The sequence below is a fragment of the Zootoca vivipara genome, chromosome Z1, assembly GCF_965207765.1.
Source record: "Zootoca vivipara chromosome Z1, rZooViv2.hap1.1, whole genome shotgun sequence".
Lineage (NCBI taxonomy): Eukaryota > Metazoa > Chordata > Lepidosauria > Squamata > Lacertidae > Zootoca > Zootoca vivipara.
This window is the reverse complement of record NC_142583.1, coordinates 24,777,373-24,796,791: the sequence shown is the minus strand read 5'-3', so window position 1 is coordinate 24,796,791 and position 19,419 is coordinate 24,777,373. Positions and strand designations below refer to the sequence as shown.

Genomic DNA, 19,419 nt, shown 5'->3' with positions numbered 1-19,419 from the left:
CCCAGCAACAAGGAAGTTTGTCCAATGGAAAGCGCGGGAAACCGCTCGTCGGCTCCCTCTTTTGCGCGCGCAAAGCCACTCCTCTTCGGAAGCGGCAGCGAGGCTGCAACTACTCCCCTCCCCACGCTCTCTTCTTAGAGGTAGGTAGGGGGTTCACACCCTATCAGTGCCGGATTGACGTATAAGCTAAACAAGCTATAGCTTAGGGCCCACTCTCTTGCCCTCGCCCCATTTCACTAGTAATATACTTCTTAATTGTATTTCAGTTCAACAATTACTTTGATAAAATACATATTTTGTTATGTGCAAATGGCTTTAGATACCTATTAGTTCCATAAATTGCCATAAATAGCATATATTCAACACAAAAAACAGCGACATTTTGTTGTTGACAAAGGACAGCTGGACATATAAAGGGCCCCATTACCTTCAGTAGCTTAGGGCCTCATCAAACCAGAATCCAGCCCTTGTGTGGACCAGGATGAAATCGAAACAGTACGAAAGTGTTCCTGTGATTTTTATTTTATTTTTAAATTGGACTAGTATTGGGAGATACATGTGTATATAGTACACTGAAACATGCACTGTTTTGAATTTGAGGTCACCTGTTGCTATTACTTAAACTGATTTCTTCCGGTGGAGTAGAGTTAAATCTGCGAGTTGTGCCTAAATGCCAGAGACTGCTTCCGCACTGAAATGTATTGTACAGCAATCCTGACGTGTTGGGAGATGGGCAGCCTTGGATGAGTGGGTGTCCATAGTTCAGACTGCTTATACTAAAACTCTTATGTCACGACACATTAGTGTGTCGGCTGCATTGTGTCGTGCGAACGCTCTGCACGCTCCTCCCGGGGCTGGAAAGGGGTTAGTTTAACCTCCGGTTTGCTAGTAAAACTGAACTACTGTGTCGCAAAATGATGCATGTCTAAAAAGAGTGTCACCACATGAAACGTTCGGAAAGATCTGGTTTATAGGAACCTGCAACCCTTCTTTTGTGTGTGTGTGTGTAGGGGGAGAGGCCTAATTGAATTTCCTTTGCATATGGTCTGGGTACCAAGTGGATTTGGGGCCCCAATACACAGTGTGTGTGTACTGTGTACTATATGCGCACTATACAAATGTGTACTATACAAATACAATCCATTGCTCTAAGTCCAGTAATTCAATATAGCACTGGACAACTAACACTCTACTACTGAGCTGACATGCGTTAATCACAGATATAGTTGGAGCACTGGGTCTTTACCAGGCATCCCCAAACTCGGCCCTCCATACGTTTTGGGACTACAATTCCCATCAACCATGATCACTGGTCCTGTTAGCTAGGGATGATGGGAGTTGTAGTCCAAAACATCTGGAGGGCCGAGTTTGGGGATGCCTGGTCTTTAGGATAGCAACTGGCTTGGCTGTTTTGGCACCTGCAGTTAGCTCAACCACGGGGTGAGTTACACTTATGAAGGAAATTAACCACTTCTCATATTCAGCATATTAATAGTCTATGTTTTTACAGGTATTTTCCCCTCACTGTGTTTGCTGTTTCAAAGTAGGATAAAGACTGGTTGCTTCTCTGCAAAAAAGCTATCATGAGTACCAGTAAGTCCACTATTCCAAGTTCTTACATTAAACTTAGCAGTATTACATTTACATTAAACTTAGCAGTATTAAGCATGATTAAAACTTCTTGCAGATAAAATCACTGCTGATTCAGAATAATTTATTTGATTCAGTTGACATTAGTGGTTTCTTTTTGGGACAGGATTGGCTGCAAGTAGAGGAAATCAGCAAAAGTCCCTTCTGTTTGTGGAAGAGCTTCTGGGTCCAAATTCTTTGGATCCAACCCAATAAAAATATGTGCATATTATCAAATATAAGGTGGGAAATGCAGATTGAGAACATAGGATACTGGACTGAATATATGCTGAGAATGGCATGATCCGTATATACTCAGATATATTTGCTTGCATCACTGGATTAATGTCCTGTTTCATGACCACGTGTATTAATACTTCCACCTTTCGAATTTCTGGTGGAACATGCTTGCTGAATAATGTTATGGCTTATCATTAAAATATGTACTTTGAACAATTTAGTGTTAAGAGCAGTTTGTCAAGTGCAGCCCTATTTTTTAAAAGTGGATGTTTATATACACCAGAGCTTTCTGTCTTATACATGGGCAGCAACCAGCAAATGACTGAATCCCTGTTTAATGTATATTTTAAAGTGGAAATTGTGATCTATGTGCACCTTTCCCAATATGTTTGAGCTTTCTAATAATGTCAATATCCAGTTGCTAAATAAATGGTAAGAAGTGGGATGTGTCCTCTGTTGAATGTACTGCTGATGCTAGACATATTGTTTGCATGTCCACCAACCCAGTTAGCCTGTGAAATATCTATCTATGCACTTCCCAAGTGTCTCTTAAGATACAGGATAAGCTGAAGCTTCAAAATAAGCAAGCACCTTATCTTATTGGTCAATGGTTTCAATTGATTCTGGAAGTGGTTAAGTCTGTACTTGGATGCTTCTTTGCTTATTTGCACCACCCATTTACCAATGCCACAACTTCATCTCTGGTAGTCAAGAAGACAGAAAGAGTCGATCCTGCATCCAACGTCTGGGCTATATTGTACCGGTATAATAACTATCTGAAAATGATCATGAGCTTCGCTTGTTATTTATAAATGGAACTCTTGTATTCAACTTGGTTGAATACAAACTTGATATTTTGATTGCTTTAGAACAGACAAAGAGAAAATGGGAAGAAAGGCTAAAGGATATTGAGGAGCTAGCATCTTCGTATAAACGACGGCCTCTCTGTCCACGTTACAAACCGCAGTTGTCCAAACCATGGCAAGCAACCCCAGTTTGGAAGCTATTTCATCGGCAAACTCAAGCATTTAACTTTGCCAAAACTTGTAAACAGGTATGATGGTTAATTATTAGAATGTGGCTTTGCCAGCAATATGCCTTGCACACGTTAAGTTTTTGTTATAGCACATTTATAATTGAGAAATGACTTGGCTTTGGGTACTTTGATTTGTTGATTGAGGGTTTTCTTTTTTTAATTTTTAAAGGATGTTCATGTATTTGCTTTGGAAAAGAATACAGAAAACAAGCAAAGGATTTATCTTGTGACAACATACACAGAGCTTTGGTTTTATTATAGGCAAGTATCTGAAAAACAAATACTGTACTCAGAATGATTTATGTTCATATATTGATGTAACCCAAACCTTTGTGTGTTTACTTTGAATAAGTTCCCCTGTGTTAAATGGCACTTACCTCCATCTACGCTAGATGTGTGTAAGGTTGCAGCCATTGCAATTTAGAAGTTGAATCCAGACTTTGCCTTTGGGGTATGGAAGGGCTCCTACCCTATACCTTTGATCCAGCAGTGGTATCACACTGAGAGAAGACAAGGTGAGGGGGAACTTTTGCTGAGTTCCCCAGAAGCCCCTAGCATCACTTTTCAGTGTTCCAGTAGGTCCCCCAATCATGTGAAGCAGGTTTTTGGAGAACACTAAGGATTGGAGGGGAAATGGGATTCTGTAATAGTCTGCTTTCCTTCCTCTGCTGACTAGAGCACCTCCTGAGTGGAATTCTGCTTGGGATGCTCCTGGAACCAAGCCTATGCAGTGGAACCTTGGTTCTCGAACGCCTTGGTACTTGAACATTTCGGCACCGGAAGTGTTCTGGTTTTCGAATGTTTTTGGAAGCCGATGCGGTTGTCAGCTATTGTTTCCGGGGCGCCTGCGCCAATCGGAAGCCATGCCTTGTTTTTTGAACGTTTTGGAAGTTGAATAGACTTCCGGAATGAATTATGTTCAAGAACCAAAGTACCACCATATATTCATTTGTGTCCCCCCCCCCAGTGTGACAGAACATTTAACTTTTCATTAGATTTTTATTAGATTGAGGGTATATTTTCTTTTTCTTCCAAAAAGGAAACTAAAAATAAATAAATATGTGAGCACATCTTTTGCACCTTTGACCTCAGTCAACAACATGAGTGCTGGTGTAGCGCCTGGCATCTGTTGCCACATTTAGTTCACTTCTGGTATAAGCTTGTTGCAACAGTTATGCAGCTTTACTTAGATAGGCTCAGCCAGCCAGCACATCTTTGTGCTTCTGTGTTCTTCAACAGTGTAGTGGCTTTCTGTAAAACCATACACATAAAGATCTGGGACATATTTTTGGAGCAGGCAATAACTCATAATGTTTCCAAACTATATATTTCTTTATAGTTTAGAGTTACTCATTCCAAATTTGATGATAAACAGTTCTGTTCATCAATAGGATGCTATGGGTTTTTTCAGACAATAAGGGTTTCTGTTTGGCCTTTCAGAAGGTTCCATTTGCATTTCACAGAGGTTATCATGTGCATGCAAGGCAATAGCAATGTAAAGTAACTACGATTTTATTTAAAATAATTTGGAATATTTGCTGTAATTTAATCATTGTAATTGCAATGAATATAAATTATTGTGATTCTCCCTTTAATCTAGAACATATAATGAAACAAGCCTCATGCATTGTTATGAAGTTATTCCAGAAGAAGCTGTTTGCAAACTTTACTTTGATTTGGAATTCTACATACCAGCTAATCAAGAAGCTGATGGGAAACAGATGGTAGCAGACTTGATAGAGGTAATATTAAAATAATAAGGAATATAGATTTAGGCGAAACATTAGGGGAAATATGCTTGGTATAATGGAATTTGAACAATTAAATAAGCTACCAAGGGAGGCAGTAGAATCTTGTTCTTTGGTGATTCAAACAAATGCTACACCATCATCTGTTAGTATAAAATCTAATCCTGCAAGGTATTGGGCAAGACATGCCATAACCTTTCTATCTAGTCTAAGCACTTGAGAAGTAGTAATATCAATTGTGAGGGAATATAGTATGAGCAGACTTTGATGTTAAATATCAGAACTTGGTACTTTGAAATTTCAAGTAACATATAATACTTTTATTTTACCAAAGAAGAGTGCCTAGTCTTAAAGTTCAACAAAGAAGTTTAGTGGATGGTATGAAAGTTGGAGCACACTGGGGAAAATAGCAGCTGTCTCTGTTTCAGTACGTAGTCATAAGATGTGCCCTTTTGACAGAAGTGGAAAGTTTAAGTCTTTATGAGGTCGGGTGAAAAGGGGCAGTGTGGTTAATTTCCCATGTGCTGTGTAAAAGAGGAAGGCCTGGGAATGAGGCCTAAAACATTTGAAGTGTTGCTTGACCAAAAAGGCATTTTCTTTTATCACAATATAATGGACTGGCCAACAATCAAAGGGCTATGTGTTACGTACTACATATCCCCTGGGCCTTTTCGGCTCCCACTCAACTGCTTGCTGTACCCCAGGCATCCCCAAACTGCAGCCCCCCAGATGTTTTGGCCTACAACTCCCATGATCCCTAGCTAGCAGGACCAGTGGTCAGGGAATATAGGAATTGTAGTCCAAAACATCTGGAGGGCCGAAGTTTGGGGATGCCTGCTGTACCCCTTGCAAACTCGCTCCCAAAGCCCAGGGGATTCTCCTGAGCAGCATTCCATGAAACAGCAGGGGCTGTGGCTTAAAGGGAAAACTGTCTCTCTCCCCATGACCACATGGCCAACATATAGAAGTAAGTACCACTGAGTTGGAGTAGGGCTTTTCTACTAGATGTCTTGGATGAGACTATTTACAGTATTTGGCTTTTCATCATCTTTGCAATCAACGAAAACATAAAATATCTATATTTTTAAATACTGTTAATGCAATAGGATACTGTTACAGAGTACAGCCATACCTTGGTTTTCAAACAGCTTAGTTCTCAAATGTTTTGGCTCCCAAATGCCACAAACCCAGAAGTAAGTGTTCCGGGTTGCGAACTATTTTTGGAAGCCAAACGTCCGATGGGCCTTCCTGCAGCCAATCAGAAGCCGTGCTTTGGTTTCCGAACGTTTTGTAAGTCAAACGGACTTCCGGAACGGATTTTGTTCAACTTCCAAGGTATAACTGTAGGAGAGAGGAAGAAGCATGAATATGGGAGTGCCCTAAGGTAGTAACGTGGAGGGGAATGGCAAGGGCTTGGCGAGTTGAATAAGCAGGGGCACAGCCCTTGGGAAGTATCATCAGGGGAAAATAATTTCATGACAGAGGGAAAATGGCTCAGCCTTTTGGTTAGGATCATATGAAAACATTTGCTATGTTTAAACAGCACAGCTGCAACAAACCAATCTGTACAGAGAGAGCACGAAGTATTGTGGCTTAAGAATGCCCAATTTTAGTGGAGTCAGTGAGCTTAAAGTCATATACCGAGTTAAATCTTACCGTAGTCATAAAGATACTTACTTGTATTTTGCTGTGCTGTATTTGAAATTTTCTGTGTTAGTATTTCTAAAAGCTATGAAATGAAGCCATTTTTTGTGCTGGTTAATTTTGCGTATCAGGTCTTTCAAATACGTTTATATTATCTTATGTTTTTACTTATGGTAATGTTTAAAATATGTTGTAAGTAACGTGGATACTTATTGGGTAATAAGCCATTAACAAGTTTAATAATTAATAGGGGACAAAATGGTAAAGGGAGAATTTCACTGTGTCTTTCAGTTCATTTGTAAAAAAATTGATGAACACTATGGAATAAAATGCTCAGTTGAAGATGTTTTGAATCTGGATTCCAGCACCAAAGAAAAATTTAGTTGCCACTTAATATTTTTGCTCCACAATGCTGCATTTAAGAATAATATGCATATAGGTAAGCACAATTTCTTTCAAATGCATGCAAAATTGATTTGTAACCATTTTAAAGTAGTGGATATGAATTTATATTATCATTTTTTAAAATATCTTAACAAGTTGGGCTGTATATACAGTCAGCTGGCGAGTGTGGCTCACAAGCTTCATTGGTTAAAGTGCCTGACTAGGAGCAGGAAGACAGGTTCAAATCCTCACTCAGCCATGAAGTTGACTGAACTTGGGCCAGACTATCTCTTAGTCTAACCAACCTCAAGGGATCGTTAAGAGGATAAAATGTTTTGGAAGAAGCAACTCGAGCTCCTTGGACAAAGAGTGTAAATAATAGTAACACAGAGACTCAGTACTTCCAGTTTACAGAGGTTCATCGTGGAAGTTATTCCAGTCTGCACTGGTGCCCTTGCCCTCATGGCTGACTTGGTTTGGTGTGGGTTGTGTATTGCTGGCTTCCTCCAGCATGCCAGCTAATGGCATAGGGTTCTTTCTATGCTTTGGTTTGTATTCTAACCACCAGATCAGCAGCATGAGAAGCTAACTGGATAAGCTGTTAGTAAAATCTTGGAAAAAGGAATTCGGACAGTGCATGGTGTTTTGCCCCCCCCCCCCAATTTATAAAGATTCAGTATTTCTTATTAGGCAATCAATTGCATATTGATTCTTAGATTGTTTTAACTTTCCTATTGTTGATCTCTCAAATTTCCCCATTCTATTTTCTAGGTAACTTTTTAAGAAAATTTTTGCAACCTGCTGTTCTTTTAACTAGGAAAAGAGACGCAATGGTTCTAGAGAAACAGGTGGTCTCTCATTCTCAGAGTTTCAAAGCTGCCACTGATTTGCCCAGCTCTGTCGAAAACCAGACTGTCACCAAGGATGTGTCTCATAGTAGGCAACTGAGTGCAATCAATTCTTTGGGAAATGGTGCATCTCAATGGAAAGAAAATCTAGATCTTTCTTTTCTAATAGTGAATGGTAAACACGGAGAAAAGCAGTTGTTCGTCGATCTTGGTAAATATAAATGTACATTTAATACACAGCTCTAGGTTAATATCTTTGCATATGTGAAGAACCTGGGAACATTTTATTTATGCCTTAACAGGAGAGCTGGCAGGTATTTCTGAAAATCTGCTGTAGCTGGGGGGCCCTTTAGGTATTGTCAGGCTACAACTCCCAGGAGCCCCAGCCAGTATAGCTAGTGGATGGGAATGATATATGCTGTTCTCAGACAATGAAAGAATGGCACCATGTTGACCACCCCTGCTGTAGCCCTTGTATGTATTTCAAGGTTGACAGCATAGGGTAGATGGGTGGCACACGAATGCTTTAAGAAGCTTTCTGCCAATTGGGTTGCCTATTTCAGTACGGAGATAATTTCAAAATTACTCACTGTGAATTTGTCCAATGTGTGCTGATTAACACTGGATACTAAAAATGGTGGGCCTGATCTGGTCCTGTTGTATGTATGACTTTGGGTATACGCAATTCTCTGCCCATATGAAGAGTGCCAAAAGGAAAGATGAAGAACAGCTGTCAGGGACTTTGCATATGGGGAGGGAGGATGCAATAAGAACACAGTCATTCTTTATTTATACATGTGATATGCAGGGTCATGGGCCAACATTTGCTGCATAAAGTCTACCTTCTCTTGATATGTGTTTTCTGGCTCCAGGGTGTTTGTGTATTTTCAAGCATACTTCATCTGACACCACAAACGCAAGTATTGTCAGGACTCTACATTCTAATCCCCTCATATGTTGGAAATCTCATGAGAGATACAAAAATACCAAAAAAAACCTGTTAGTGAGATCCTCCCAGTTGTTGTTAAAAAGGTATTCAGTGATAAATTAAGGGCTGCATTCCAAGAGAGTTTATGGATTGAAATTGGTGGCCTTAAACACATTTAATTGTTGAATTATTTTGTTGATTCCAAAAAGCATAAGCAATTGTAGATACAGCCAATAACCTTTTTTCTCTAGGAGTATATACAAAGAACAGAAACTTCCGATTATACAAGTCATCAAAAGCAGGAAACTCTGTTGTTTTGGACATTGCTGAAGATAACAGATTTGTTCCTGAACCAGTAAAGAATTCTTGTATAGAAGAACAATATTTCCTTTCCTCTTTGATCTGTAATGTAAGGTAACAATATCACTTTATTGAAATGCTAATTTCCCTAATACTTATAAGTGTTTTCTGAGGATGTTCATTATTTCACTTGCAATAGCAGTGACTGTATGCTAGTCCCCCTCTGCTTGGAATCCTGGAGAATTTGGAGCAACGTTGCCTTGTAGAGTCATGATAGATTGAGGTGTGTTTAAGTCTCTTGGCTCGATGAGCTGCCCTCTCATCTGGCTATAAATCTTGGAAGGTGGTTGGTATAAAGCAGAGTTTTTCCTGTTGTCCTGTTTCTTTGTTCTATCTGTCATTTTATCCATGATTTGTGATTGCTTCTCCAAGCACTGATATAGCTCAGTAAGTGGAAATAATGAGCTTTTTTAAAAAAACATGGTTAAAGTGTGGAAAATATGCTTGTATCCTGCAAGTATTAAGATCTTCACCCTGTGTTTCTTCTCAGATTTTCAGACAGTTTAAAAATTTTGTCCTGTGAGAACCCAAAGGAGACAAAAGAAAAATCTACGGATTTAGATGGCAGTGTTTCTAATGGCTGTCTGGGTAATTGTGTTAAAATAAATTTTAATTCATGTTATGGAAATGATGCTATGGGATTTAAAATTTCAAAATGCTTTTATTTCAGCATGTGGCTGTGAAAATGAGTACCGTATGTCTGAATTGTGAAATTTATGTCTAGCTTGTGCTCCTGAAGAAGTTTATCCTGAAACATTATTATGCATAGTAAATACTTCAAATATCTACAATTCAAAAATTTTGTAAGCTGCTAATATTTGATTAAACCGTTTTTTGTCAGTAGTCATTGCAGTGTATTACACACAAAAGACAAACCAAATTTTTAAAGAAGTGTCATGTTATCAGAAATTTAAAGAATGGAGGAATATGCAGCAGGATTAATTTGTACTGCTGCTGATGACTAGGCTAGAAATGAAAAGCATGTTAGATTTTATTATATTCTCAGTGCAGACTTGAGGGAAGGAGACTTAGAATTCAGCTTTCTTACTTGAAGTTCATACCATTTCAGGCTCCATTCCTCTAATATGCAAAGCTGGGGGCTGCATTATTCCATCCAGCCCAGAGCAGCTCCACTGGACTCAGCTGGTGGAGTGATGCTAGCATTATTCCAGCCTCTGGCAGTAGCCCACTGAAAGCCCAAACCGGGGGGTGGGTGGCCAGTGCTATGCCAATGCTAGACTGCTATAGCCTGGAAGAGGTTTTTGCCTGCTGCCTCAACTGACATAAGCGATGTGGATGCAACAATGGCTATGTTCCTCTGTTATGCCCTGCTGCTGCCTGGCCAAGTTTTAGCATCATCTGTCAATGATTGCTTGTGAAATGGTTTTGGTATGGAGCTTTTTGCTTTTTTTTTTAACCATGGCAATGAGGTCCTAATTCTGTTCCTAACAGTGTTCATATTTTATTTCCTAGTATGTGCTATGGAAGAATAAGTAATTAACATTTGTATTTTTTTATAGACCCCATAGGAGGATATCAGTGTTCACCTTATCCAGAAATTGATAACTTCGTTCTCTTTTTGGTCAATAAAGATAATGTTCAAGGAGGTAAGGAATATTTTTGGGCCAAGCAGAGGTGGTATTTCTAAAGATAATGAAGTTGTTTACAAAGTGGAACATCTCTTTTTTCAGGGATAAGAAAATGGAACTATTTTTCTCTTGAGCAACTTCTTGTATATGACATCTCCAAGTATCGCTGGTGTATGAATATTGGCAGAGCTCACAAAAGTAACAATATTATGTATGTATACTTTGGTATTTTCCTAAAAATAATTTGTTCAATAGGTTAACAAAACTAGGATTACCTTTTCTGCAAAGCATTTATCTGTAGCAAGGCTATAAAATAAAGCTATTAAGTTCACTCTCATTGACTGAAACTTACATAAACTATTAAATCTATTATTTCAAGGATAGTAATAGATTTGAAAAGTGAGAATTGGTATCAAAAATGCCATGACCCTGTTTGCAGAGCAGAAAACTTCAAGTCAGAATGTGAGTACTTTTTGTATTACCTACAATATTAGAGCTACTAATGTTAAATGGTTGTAATTTAATATAAACTCTCTTTGTATTTAACAGGTTTTCCACTACCAGCTGAGGTATGCCTCCCATTTCTTTTCAAAGAGGTATGCTTTTCTCACAGTGCAATATTGAAATGTTTTGGTTATATCCTGGCAAGACCTATTTGTGTAGCAAACAGTAGTTTAGAAAATGAGTTGTGTAGATGAAAAATGAGCAAACGTAAGAGAAAGAAAATTCCAGGCCTACTTTTTAAAATAAAACCCGTATTAGCACAGTCTTGATGTTGTCATAGGCTTGCATTATTAAAGTTGTGGAAGTGCATAACTCCCCTCAATTTGTGTACAATATACCAATAGAATTGAAAATTACTCATTGTGAGTTGGGGTTGTGAATAGTACTGCTTGTGTTTCTCTCCTATCCCAGATCTAACTGTGAATTCCTTTAGTCTGCACAGTTGTGCAACTGCTAGGAAGCACATCCCACTGACACCAGAACTTCATAATAAAACCACCTTCATGTGTTATTTTGGCAGAAGTATTGTTAATGAATATGCAAGTAGAATGCTCCTGTTCTATCATGAGCTAGGTTAGAAAGTACAGTGGTACCTTGGTTTACGGACTTAATCCATTCCAGAAGTCCGTTCTTAAACCAAAGCATTCTTAAACCAAGACGCAGTGGGGGACTCAATTTACAAATGGAACACACTCAACAGGAAGCGAAACATGTTCTTATTCCAAGGCAAAGTTCACAAACCAAAACACTTACTTCCGGGTTTGAAGCGTTCTTAATCCAAGTTGTTAAAAAACTAAGCTGTTCTTAAACCAAGGTACCACTGTATGGTGCAAAAATATTGTTGTCTAATTAGTAAAGTCTGAGCAGAGTTGTCTTAACTTCTTTCTTACCAGCAATAACAGATGACTAAATGTGCCAATATAGGGTCATGTTGCTGGGACAGAAACTGCAAGAGTGCCCTCTATTAACCTCCTAATAAAGGAATTCCTAGCTTTTCATCTACCACTTTGAAAATATATCTGAGCTACACTACAGCACTTTGACCATGTGGAATAGCACCCTTTCCACTTGAATTGGTGGCTTCCCCCCCTAAAAAAATGCTTAGGGGTACTCTCATTTTCCTAATCATATTGAAATACTGCCCCTCCATGATTCATAAAATGTTCAGGGGTATGCGTCCCCCCTGCGTCCCCCCAGAAGAAAAGCACTGGTGGCAACCACCTCTTCATAACAATTTTTGAACATATAGATTAACCATCTTAACAAAAAGTAGGCCTCTGAACTGCTGCACATATGTGACATCATTTAATTTGTGAACACTCAAGTTGAATGTGAAACATCTCAAGTGAAAAATAGTGATGATGTTGGATGATGTGAAATTTCTATCTGGTAACTAATTTGCAAGTGAACTTGCATGTGTGGCCTCTTAGTTTTGTGTATGCAGGATATTTCAAAGACAAACTTGTTAGAAAGTCTCCCACTTAGACTCTTTCCTATTGAAGGAAAGCTTCTTCAACAGCCATGATATATTGTGTTAGGCAGCTGCAGATAGCTATTGGCTTATGCCTCTGAACACCAAAGCAGGCAGTATTTAAGAGTGTTTGCAGCTACTGTATATGAATACTCGTTGGAACACATGGTGCTGTACTGAATTTATAAAAACCACCAACTTTGATTGGTGCATGACTTAAGGCCCTAAAACAGCTCAGGACCAGGTTACTTGTGAGACTGCCCTGTCCCTTAGATTCACCCAGTAGATTGCTGCCATCTGAGGGAGAGTTTTTCCTGCAAGTTCCAGAGATCTCAGAAGCTCATTCCACAATAATTCAGAGCAGAGTTGTTAGTGGGGCCCTGTTTTTTTGTGGAATAGCATTTATTTCACAATACAACAGGCACCCACTGTCTGCACTTTCTGAAAACAATGTTTTAAATTCATTTTTTTGTTTTTCACGTTTAACTGTTTTTAATTATTTGTAAATTGCCTTGAGACAATGGTTTAGAAGGCAATTAAACAATGGTAGTAATAATAATAAAAAATAAACTAATGTGTCTGGTTGTATGGAATATATAAATATTTTAAAACCTGGTTAAAAGTTATAATCCTCAAATAACTATTTATTTTGAAATAACTGTTTGCTTTAAAAGGATGAAGAATATGTTTATATAATGGATGAAAATGGAAATATTGAAGAAAAAGCAAACACATACCACAACCTTACAGAAAGAAAATCTTTAACAGCAACACACGAAAACAGAGAACCGAACACCAAGAAAAGCTCAAGTATCACAGAGGATCATGAAAATGACATCTGCTTTTTGGAAGCTGCTGAGGATATAGAACTAGCTGAAGTTGCTGAAACCTTGGAGTTTCAGCCTTGGAGTACAGATGAAATACCTGATGATCTCCTAATAGAGGTTTCAAGAAAACACAAAGGAGATGAAACAAAAAACTCTACTTAATAAATTAGGTATGGCTGAATAAAAAGCATTCACTAGGGTAGTTATGTTGGCAATAGCCAGACAAGCTAACCAACAATGTGCTTTTACTTGAGAAATCATGATGGTTTCAGCTAGCTAGTCCCAAGAGAACAAACACCAAAAAACATTACTACCCTTTACAGGACTTATAGGGCTGAAACAACTTAGCAACCACCAAGATGCCAGTTACTGAAATATGCTCTCTCTTAATTCTAGAAATGTTTTAGTACAGCTAAATAGTCAAATGAATAAAGTTATAGTGTAGAAAGTGATTTGTGTAATTCACATACATGTCCAACTACACATACATTAACTGTTTTGCACAGAAAGTGAGATTGGCAGAAGATGGGACAAGCCACCTGCTTCATTTTAAAGTGTTTTCCTCTGGTATGTTTTAATTATGTTAGTGATGGAAAACAAAGTAGCTTAATGTAATTTATACTACCCCGTGGGCCACAAGTAGCCAACTTGCTGCTGTTCAGATGTTCTTAGGGCTTGACAGCAAGCAGTGAGGTCACTTCTCAAGCTTGCCATTAAAAAAACTATCAAGGTTTATCTTGTTCATATTCAGCTTTCTGTCCTATCCCACTACTTCCTATTTGCCTCCAACTTAACTGGCAATTAAAAAAGCATTTATTGCTTTTTATGCTGAGTTCAGATAGCAACACTAAAAGTACCAATAGTTTAGCCACTTGAGAAAAATCTAATCTTCAAATTTCCTGCTTCAACTACAATACTATTAGAGGTGTCAGTGGGGTGGCATTCAACTATGTTTTACTCCGATTAGACAAAGTGAAATTAATTGACATAACTTAGTAATGTTCATTAATTTCAATGGGTCTCTGCTGTGCAGTTGTATTTAAAATATGGCAGAGTATTCGTTAGGCAGTAAAGTGTAAATTATATGAAGTATGTCTAGTCCTCTGTTTGTGAATCTAAAACCTGTTGTAATTTTGAGTTGATACAGCGAACGTGGCTTTCAGCTCCTAAAATTATTTGTGATTCCACCAGGAGTGCAGGAAGGCTGGAGGCACCATACTATGAAAAAAGAAAACAGGGAGAAACAATGTTTCTAAGAAAGGCAGTATTAAAGCACTTTGTGAAATAATTCAGTCACAGCCCCACCCACCCATGCAGTTGCACCCAGATCAACACTAACCACTCACTGTAGTTTGGGGACAATTCAGAAGCAGGTTTGTCAAATTGGGTGGTAGCCTGGCAGGGCATTCCAGGGGCCATAGGATATACTGGATCTCCCTCTAGGTCAGTGTCACTTTTGTAGGTCCAAAAAGTAATAGCACCAAGGGTGGATCAGGTGCCTTTGGATCTGCTGGATCCAAACCCCTTCTTTCCCTTGGCATGCCACTGGGACTCCTGGGAGATGATTGAATACAGTACCCCTGGATCTGGTATACCAATTTTTTCCTCCCACTGGATGGGAGGGAACTACAAAAGAAAAGGCTGGAGCAGCACAGAATTTGGGGCAGGGGAATGGTTAAATGTTACCACCACAATAAACCCTTTCAGAATGAGCACAACAGGGGTTGGGTGGTTTCTTTGCCATGGATTCTCCCACACACCCAGCTGCCCAAAACAGCAGCAGCAGCAATTAGGATTGCTCTACCTAAGTAATGAAATACTGCATATGGCATCAAACTATTAAACGCACTTACTACTGTTTTTTCTTGTGGATTTTCCTTTCTGACATTGACATATTTTTGTTTAAGATCCTTTAAATCAGTCACCAACTGAACTGCATTCCTGAGAGTGGATAGTTCTCCTTTTAGTTCAGCATATTCTCTTTCCAGTTTCTTTAGCTGTGATTCAGTTCTGCAAAACACAAATGTGTATGCATTGTGCCTTTATGAGCTACTTGGTTCTGCTAAAAAGTAGTTAACTGTAGCTAACATTCAAGTAATCTGCTCAGTCACACATGGGTTCTTCACTGCCACAGAACAATGTTTTAAAGAAGAAGCTCCTGAGCCAAAGATTACTGATTGATTGAATTTCTAAACAGCCCTTCAGCCTGAGGCTACCTTAGTGCAGTGGTTCCCAACAGGTGGTCCGCGGACCCCCAGGGGTCCGCGAGCTATGCCAGAGGGGTCCGCAAGATGCTATTAGAATAAAAAATATATTAAATATATTTCGTATGATAACAGATTTTTTGTTTTGGCCGCTTCCTGCATGAGCAGAGTCTAGCGCAAAACTAGAATTAGATAGAGGCAGTAGTTCTGCTGTATGCCGTTAGGTGGCGCTTTACAAACACTACTGGTTTGCAAAGAGGCAGCGCGTGCATTCTACTAATGCTCACCTCCCCAAGATGCTTTGCGCGCGTCGGCTTCATTTGTGTGCTACTGCGCAGGTACCCTGTCTTCTCCATTCCCCTCCCTCCTCCCTGGTGCGCGCTGCCTCTTTGCAAAACAGTAGTGTTTGTAAACAAAGCGTTTTTTGCGGAAGTTACAGTTCGCGTAGTTAAAAATGGACCGTTGGTTAAAAAGTGGTTCATCTCATTAAGAACTGAAAATTAAAACTAACTGTATACTGATGGAGTAACTCTGTTGTAACTGTAAAAAACGTATAAATATAAAATATAAAAAGACTCTTAATTTGGCTCTCACTTTTTAATTTTAGGATTAGGAATTAATGGGGGTCCTTGTCACAATAGCGGCTCGATGAGGGGTCCTCGAGAAAATTTTGTTGCCTTAGTGCATTAAACAGAAAGTAATAAATACAATAGAATGGGAGCTGGGACTTGTCCTTCCCTTCAAAGGTGCAGAGCCCACTCTATTTGCGTGCCTCAGTGCTTTTCCATCTAGCTCCTCAAGATGAGCTTCTAAGAGCCTACAGCAGGCATCCCCAAACTTCGGCCCTCTAGATGTTTTGGACTACAATTCCCATGTTCCCTGACCACTGGTCCTGTTAGCATAGGGATCATGGGAGTTGTAGGCCAAAACATCTGGAGGGCCGCAGTTTGGGGATGCCTGGCCTACAGCAAGAAAGAGGGAGAGTTGTGTGACTGTACAGCAGAACACTTGAAGAACATCAGTTTAAAGTAAGCAACCTGACTTCCTTCATGCTACGTGTGTAGATGCAGAAATGGAAGTTTACCAAGCTGGCCTCCCTGGAGGACACAATCCTGCAGGATGGTTCCCCCAAAGATTTCCTGGCTCTAAGATCTAAAGCAGGCATCCCCAAAATGCGGCTCTCCAGATGTTTTGGCCTACAACTCCCATGATCCTTAGCTAACAGGACCAGTGGTCGGGGAAGATGGGAATTGTAGTCCAAAACATCTGGAGGGCCGAAGTTTGGGGATGCCTGATCTAAAGCATAGTGACTAATCACAGCATAAACTAGTTGGTTACATAACAAGTCTGTTAGCAAGACACCTTGAAACGGTTCAAATCCATGAGACGGCCTCAGTGACAAATCAGCAACAATGGACTAATGTGTTTAAGTTGCAACTACAAAGACAACAAACTTCTAGCAAAAAGCTAAGGAAAAGGGTTTAGAGTTGACTGAATAACATGTATCCAACACTGCTGCTCAGCTGTCAGTTGAAAAATACCTGGGCAGGAAGGCACTTGCTTCCACTAATTTGAAAGGAGGCTCTAGAATTTTCCAAAATGTTGCTTTGCACAAAAACCATATGTGACTTCACAGAGACCATGAAGAATCATCTTTTTTTAAAAAAAACCTTGAAAACAGGTTGTCTCAAATTGTGTTTATGAAGCTTCTCGGTGTTTAGAAATGCATGTAACAAAGAAGAGAACAGTGCTCTTAACAATAAAATTATTCTCTGTCAACATTGATAATTGCACCAAACAAGTGGAATTTATGATTCATGATAAAACACAAAATACTACAGAATATAAAAAAGCATGCACAAATGAGCTTATGAGAGGTATAGCATAAGAAAGCATTTTAAACTTTAATAATATAATTTAATAATTAATAATTTAATTTAATAATTTTAGACCCAGGTGGCGCTGTGATCAGAGGGCTTGCTGATCAGAAGGTCGGCAGTTCGAATCCCTGCAATGGGGTGAGCTCCCGTTGCTCGGTCCCAGCTCCTGCCAACCTAGCAGTTCGAAAGCACATCAAAGTGCAAGTAGATAAATAGGTACTGCTCCGGTGGGAAGGTAAACAGCGTTTCCGTGCACTGCTCTGGTTCGCCAGAAGCAGCTTTGTCATGCTGGCCACATGACCCAGAAGCTGTCTGCGGACAAACGCCAGCTCCCTCGGCCTATAGAGCGATATGAGCGCCACAACCCCAGAGTCGGACACGACTGGACCTGATGGTCAGGGGTCCCTTTACCTTTACCTTTAATATAAGAAGTATTCTGGACTACGTCTAAAACTTAAACAAACCTAAAATCTATTTCAAGGTATTTCATGCAACATTTTAACTGATGGGAACATACTTCAGTAGTTCTCCTTTGACTTCTATCAAACGCTCCCTTTTCTTATTTGTTGCTCTCACCATCTGTAATGACAATAAATATATTTTAAGATTGAATAGCAAAACATACAAAGGGTGATATCCATACTTTGAGTAGACCCACTGAAATCAATGAACTTAACTAACGTGCCCGTTGATTTCAGTGGGTCTACTCAGCATATAACTAACATTGGATATCACCTCAGTCAGTCCTTAATAATTTGTACTCCAAGTTGTATTCTTCAGTTCTGCAGAACTTTCACTGTACTCTACAAAGTATAAAGTGGACGTCTTTTGTATTACATATTTTAATGGTTTTGTTTGCATCAAAGTTCATAATAATGAGTAAACAGGTCATATTTGGAATCCAAAAACAACTACAGTACATTTTCTGTACTTGATATTTAACTGCACATGATCCTGCTTTAATAAGTACAATGAGTGACAGAATAAATAAATACAATTAATGTACGGGGGACAAGTGATGTTTACTGAAAGGAAATCCAATTGATTAATTGGTATAAGAGGACAGAACATTCATTATATAAAATCAATACCTGCCAATATGAATACAATGGCATTAATGCCAGTGATTTATTTTTTTTAATTGTCCACCAAAAATAATGTCTGCTTTTAGAAAAGCTATAGCAAGAGAACAAAACAGTTGTAATAAATTCATTTTCTCATATAAGGCATACCAATTTATTTGGGCTCTTTATCACATAAAATAGTGAATATAATGCTCCTGAACATCCAAAAGGGCAGGAAGAAGAGAGCCAGGTGTTCTTTGTAAGCTATGCATTTTGGTCTAAGACACACACACCTTTCATAAACTGGCTCCAGCAATGAGTACTGAATACAGATTTGCTTCTTATGCTGGGGAATGTTCAGTTGCAGATGGCAGTACACAAGCACTACACCTGATCAGGTTGATTAAATATGTTGACTAAACACAGTTCAGTCAATACAATTAGCCACAGAGACACCATGCCCTCTGGTGTCGTGTCTCATGATTCCAAACCTTCTCCCTCTAACAGCCACCTCGGAAGCAGAAACCTAGCCTTCCCACTCACTCCAAAGCAATCATGGATGAAAAGCATGGGCTTCAAAGCAGCCCACCTCTAAAACTAGCATGTCTCAGAGCCAAAATCAACACGAGGACACAAATTCTTGCCACAATAGTTGGATTTAATCATTATTGGAAGGAGAGCTTCTCCCTCTGGTGAAATTCACAGGGCACACTGTGAACTCCAGCTCTTAATTCACTGAAATGTCCTAATCCAACATGCATACTCACTTCTGTAGTTAGAACCCATACAATTAATGAAGATTCATAAAATTGTTTACCTTTGCATTTTTCAATTTTGTTGTTCTAAGTTCCTCAGCACCTGCAACCTAATGAAAACGTGCAGGTTTTAGTAATACAGCATAGCCTCTTAATTCACTATTTTTTCCAGTTTTATTATGACACAGCTTTTATGTGTCACTGTAAGAGTTGCAATTCATTGGTTTCACATTTTCTAGTCATGGGGTTTCTGGAAGTAGATATCCAATTACAAGTAAGCTGATAGATATTTTTAAGGTAATGTCTCT

General features: G+C 39.1%; 2 protein-coding genes across 3 annotated transcripts in view; one reads left to right on the top strand and one right to left on the bottom strand.

Annotated features, from left to right (window-relative positions):
• The first annotated feature begins 2 nt into the window (after window positions 1–2).
• On the top strand, window positions 3–15,068 carry PRIMPOL (primase and DNA directed polymerase). Of its 2 annotated transcripts, XM_088661046.1 has the most exons (14): window positions 3–140; window positions 1,511–1,593; window positions 2,739–2,923; window positions 3,075–3,166; window positions 4,506–4,647; window positions 6,589–6,736; window positions 7,453–7,740; window positions 8,709–8,871; window positions 9,308–9,405; window positions 10,338–10,424; window positions 10,509–10,617; window positions 10,786–10,868; window positions 10,956–11,002; window positions 13,056–15,068. In XM_088661046.1, exons 2-14 carry the CDS (start codon window positions 1,584–1,586, stop codon window positions 13,368–13,370), a joined length of 1,767 nt encoding a protein of 588 aa, XP_088517172.1. In that variant the 5' UTR covers window positions 3–140; window positions 1,511–1,583; the 3' UTR covers window positions 13,371–15,068. The 2 variants fall into 2 exon arrangements, with proteins under 2 accessions (XP_088517172.1, XP_088517173.1); XM_088661047.1 differs by lacking the exons at window positions 3–140; window positions 1,511–1,593; window positions 3,075–3,166 and having other exon boundaries at window positions 2,795–2,923.
• Window positions 13,126–19,419, bottom strand: part of CENPU (centromere protein U) — a 29,763-nt gene continuing 23,469 nt past the window's right edge. The window contains exons 10-13 of the mRNA XM_088661048.1: window positions 19,174–19,221; window positions 17,810–17,871; window positions 15,062–15,218; window positions 13,126–14,426 (exon numbers count right to left, since the gene is read on the bottom strand). Coding sequence (XP_088517174.1) covers window positions 14,304–14,426; window positions 15,062–15,218; window positions 17,810–17,871; window positions 19,174–19,221 — 390 coding nt within the window. The 3' untranslated portion in view covers window positions 13,126–14,303. The remainder of the gene's footprint in view (window positions 14,427–15,061; window positions 15,219–17,809; window positions 17,872–19,173; window positions 19,222–19,419) is intronic.

Bases quoted from the DNA above. Each gene is read 5' to 3' on its own strand.
- PRIMPOL (XM_088661046.1), top strand. The intron at 4,648-6,588 runs GTAATATTAAAA...TGTGTCTTTCAG, and splicing joins TGGTAGCAGACTTGATAGAG to TTCATTTGTAAAAAAATTGA. The intron at 11,003-13,055 runs GTATGCTTTTCT...TTGCTTTAAAAG, and splicing joins TCCCATTTCTTTTCAAAGAG to GATGAAGAATATGTTTATAT.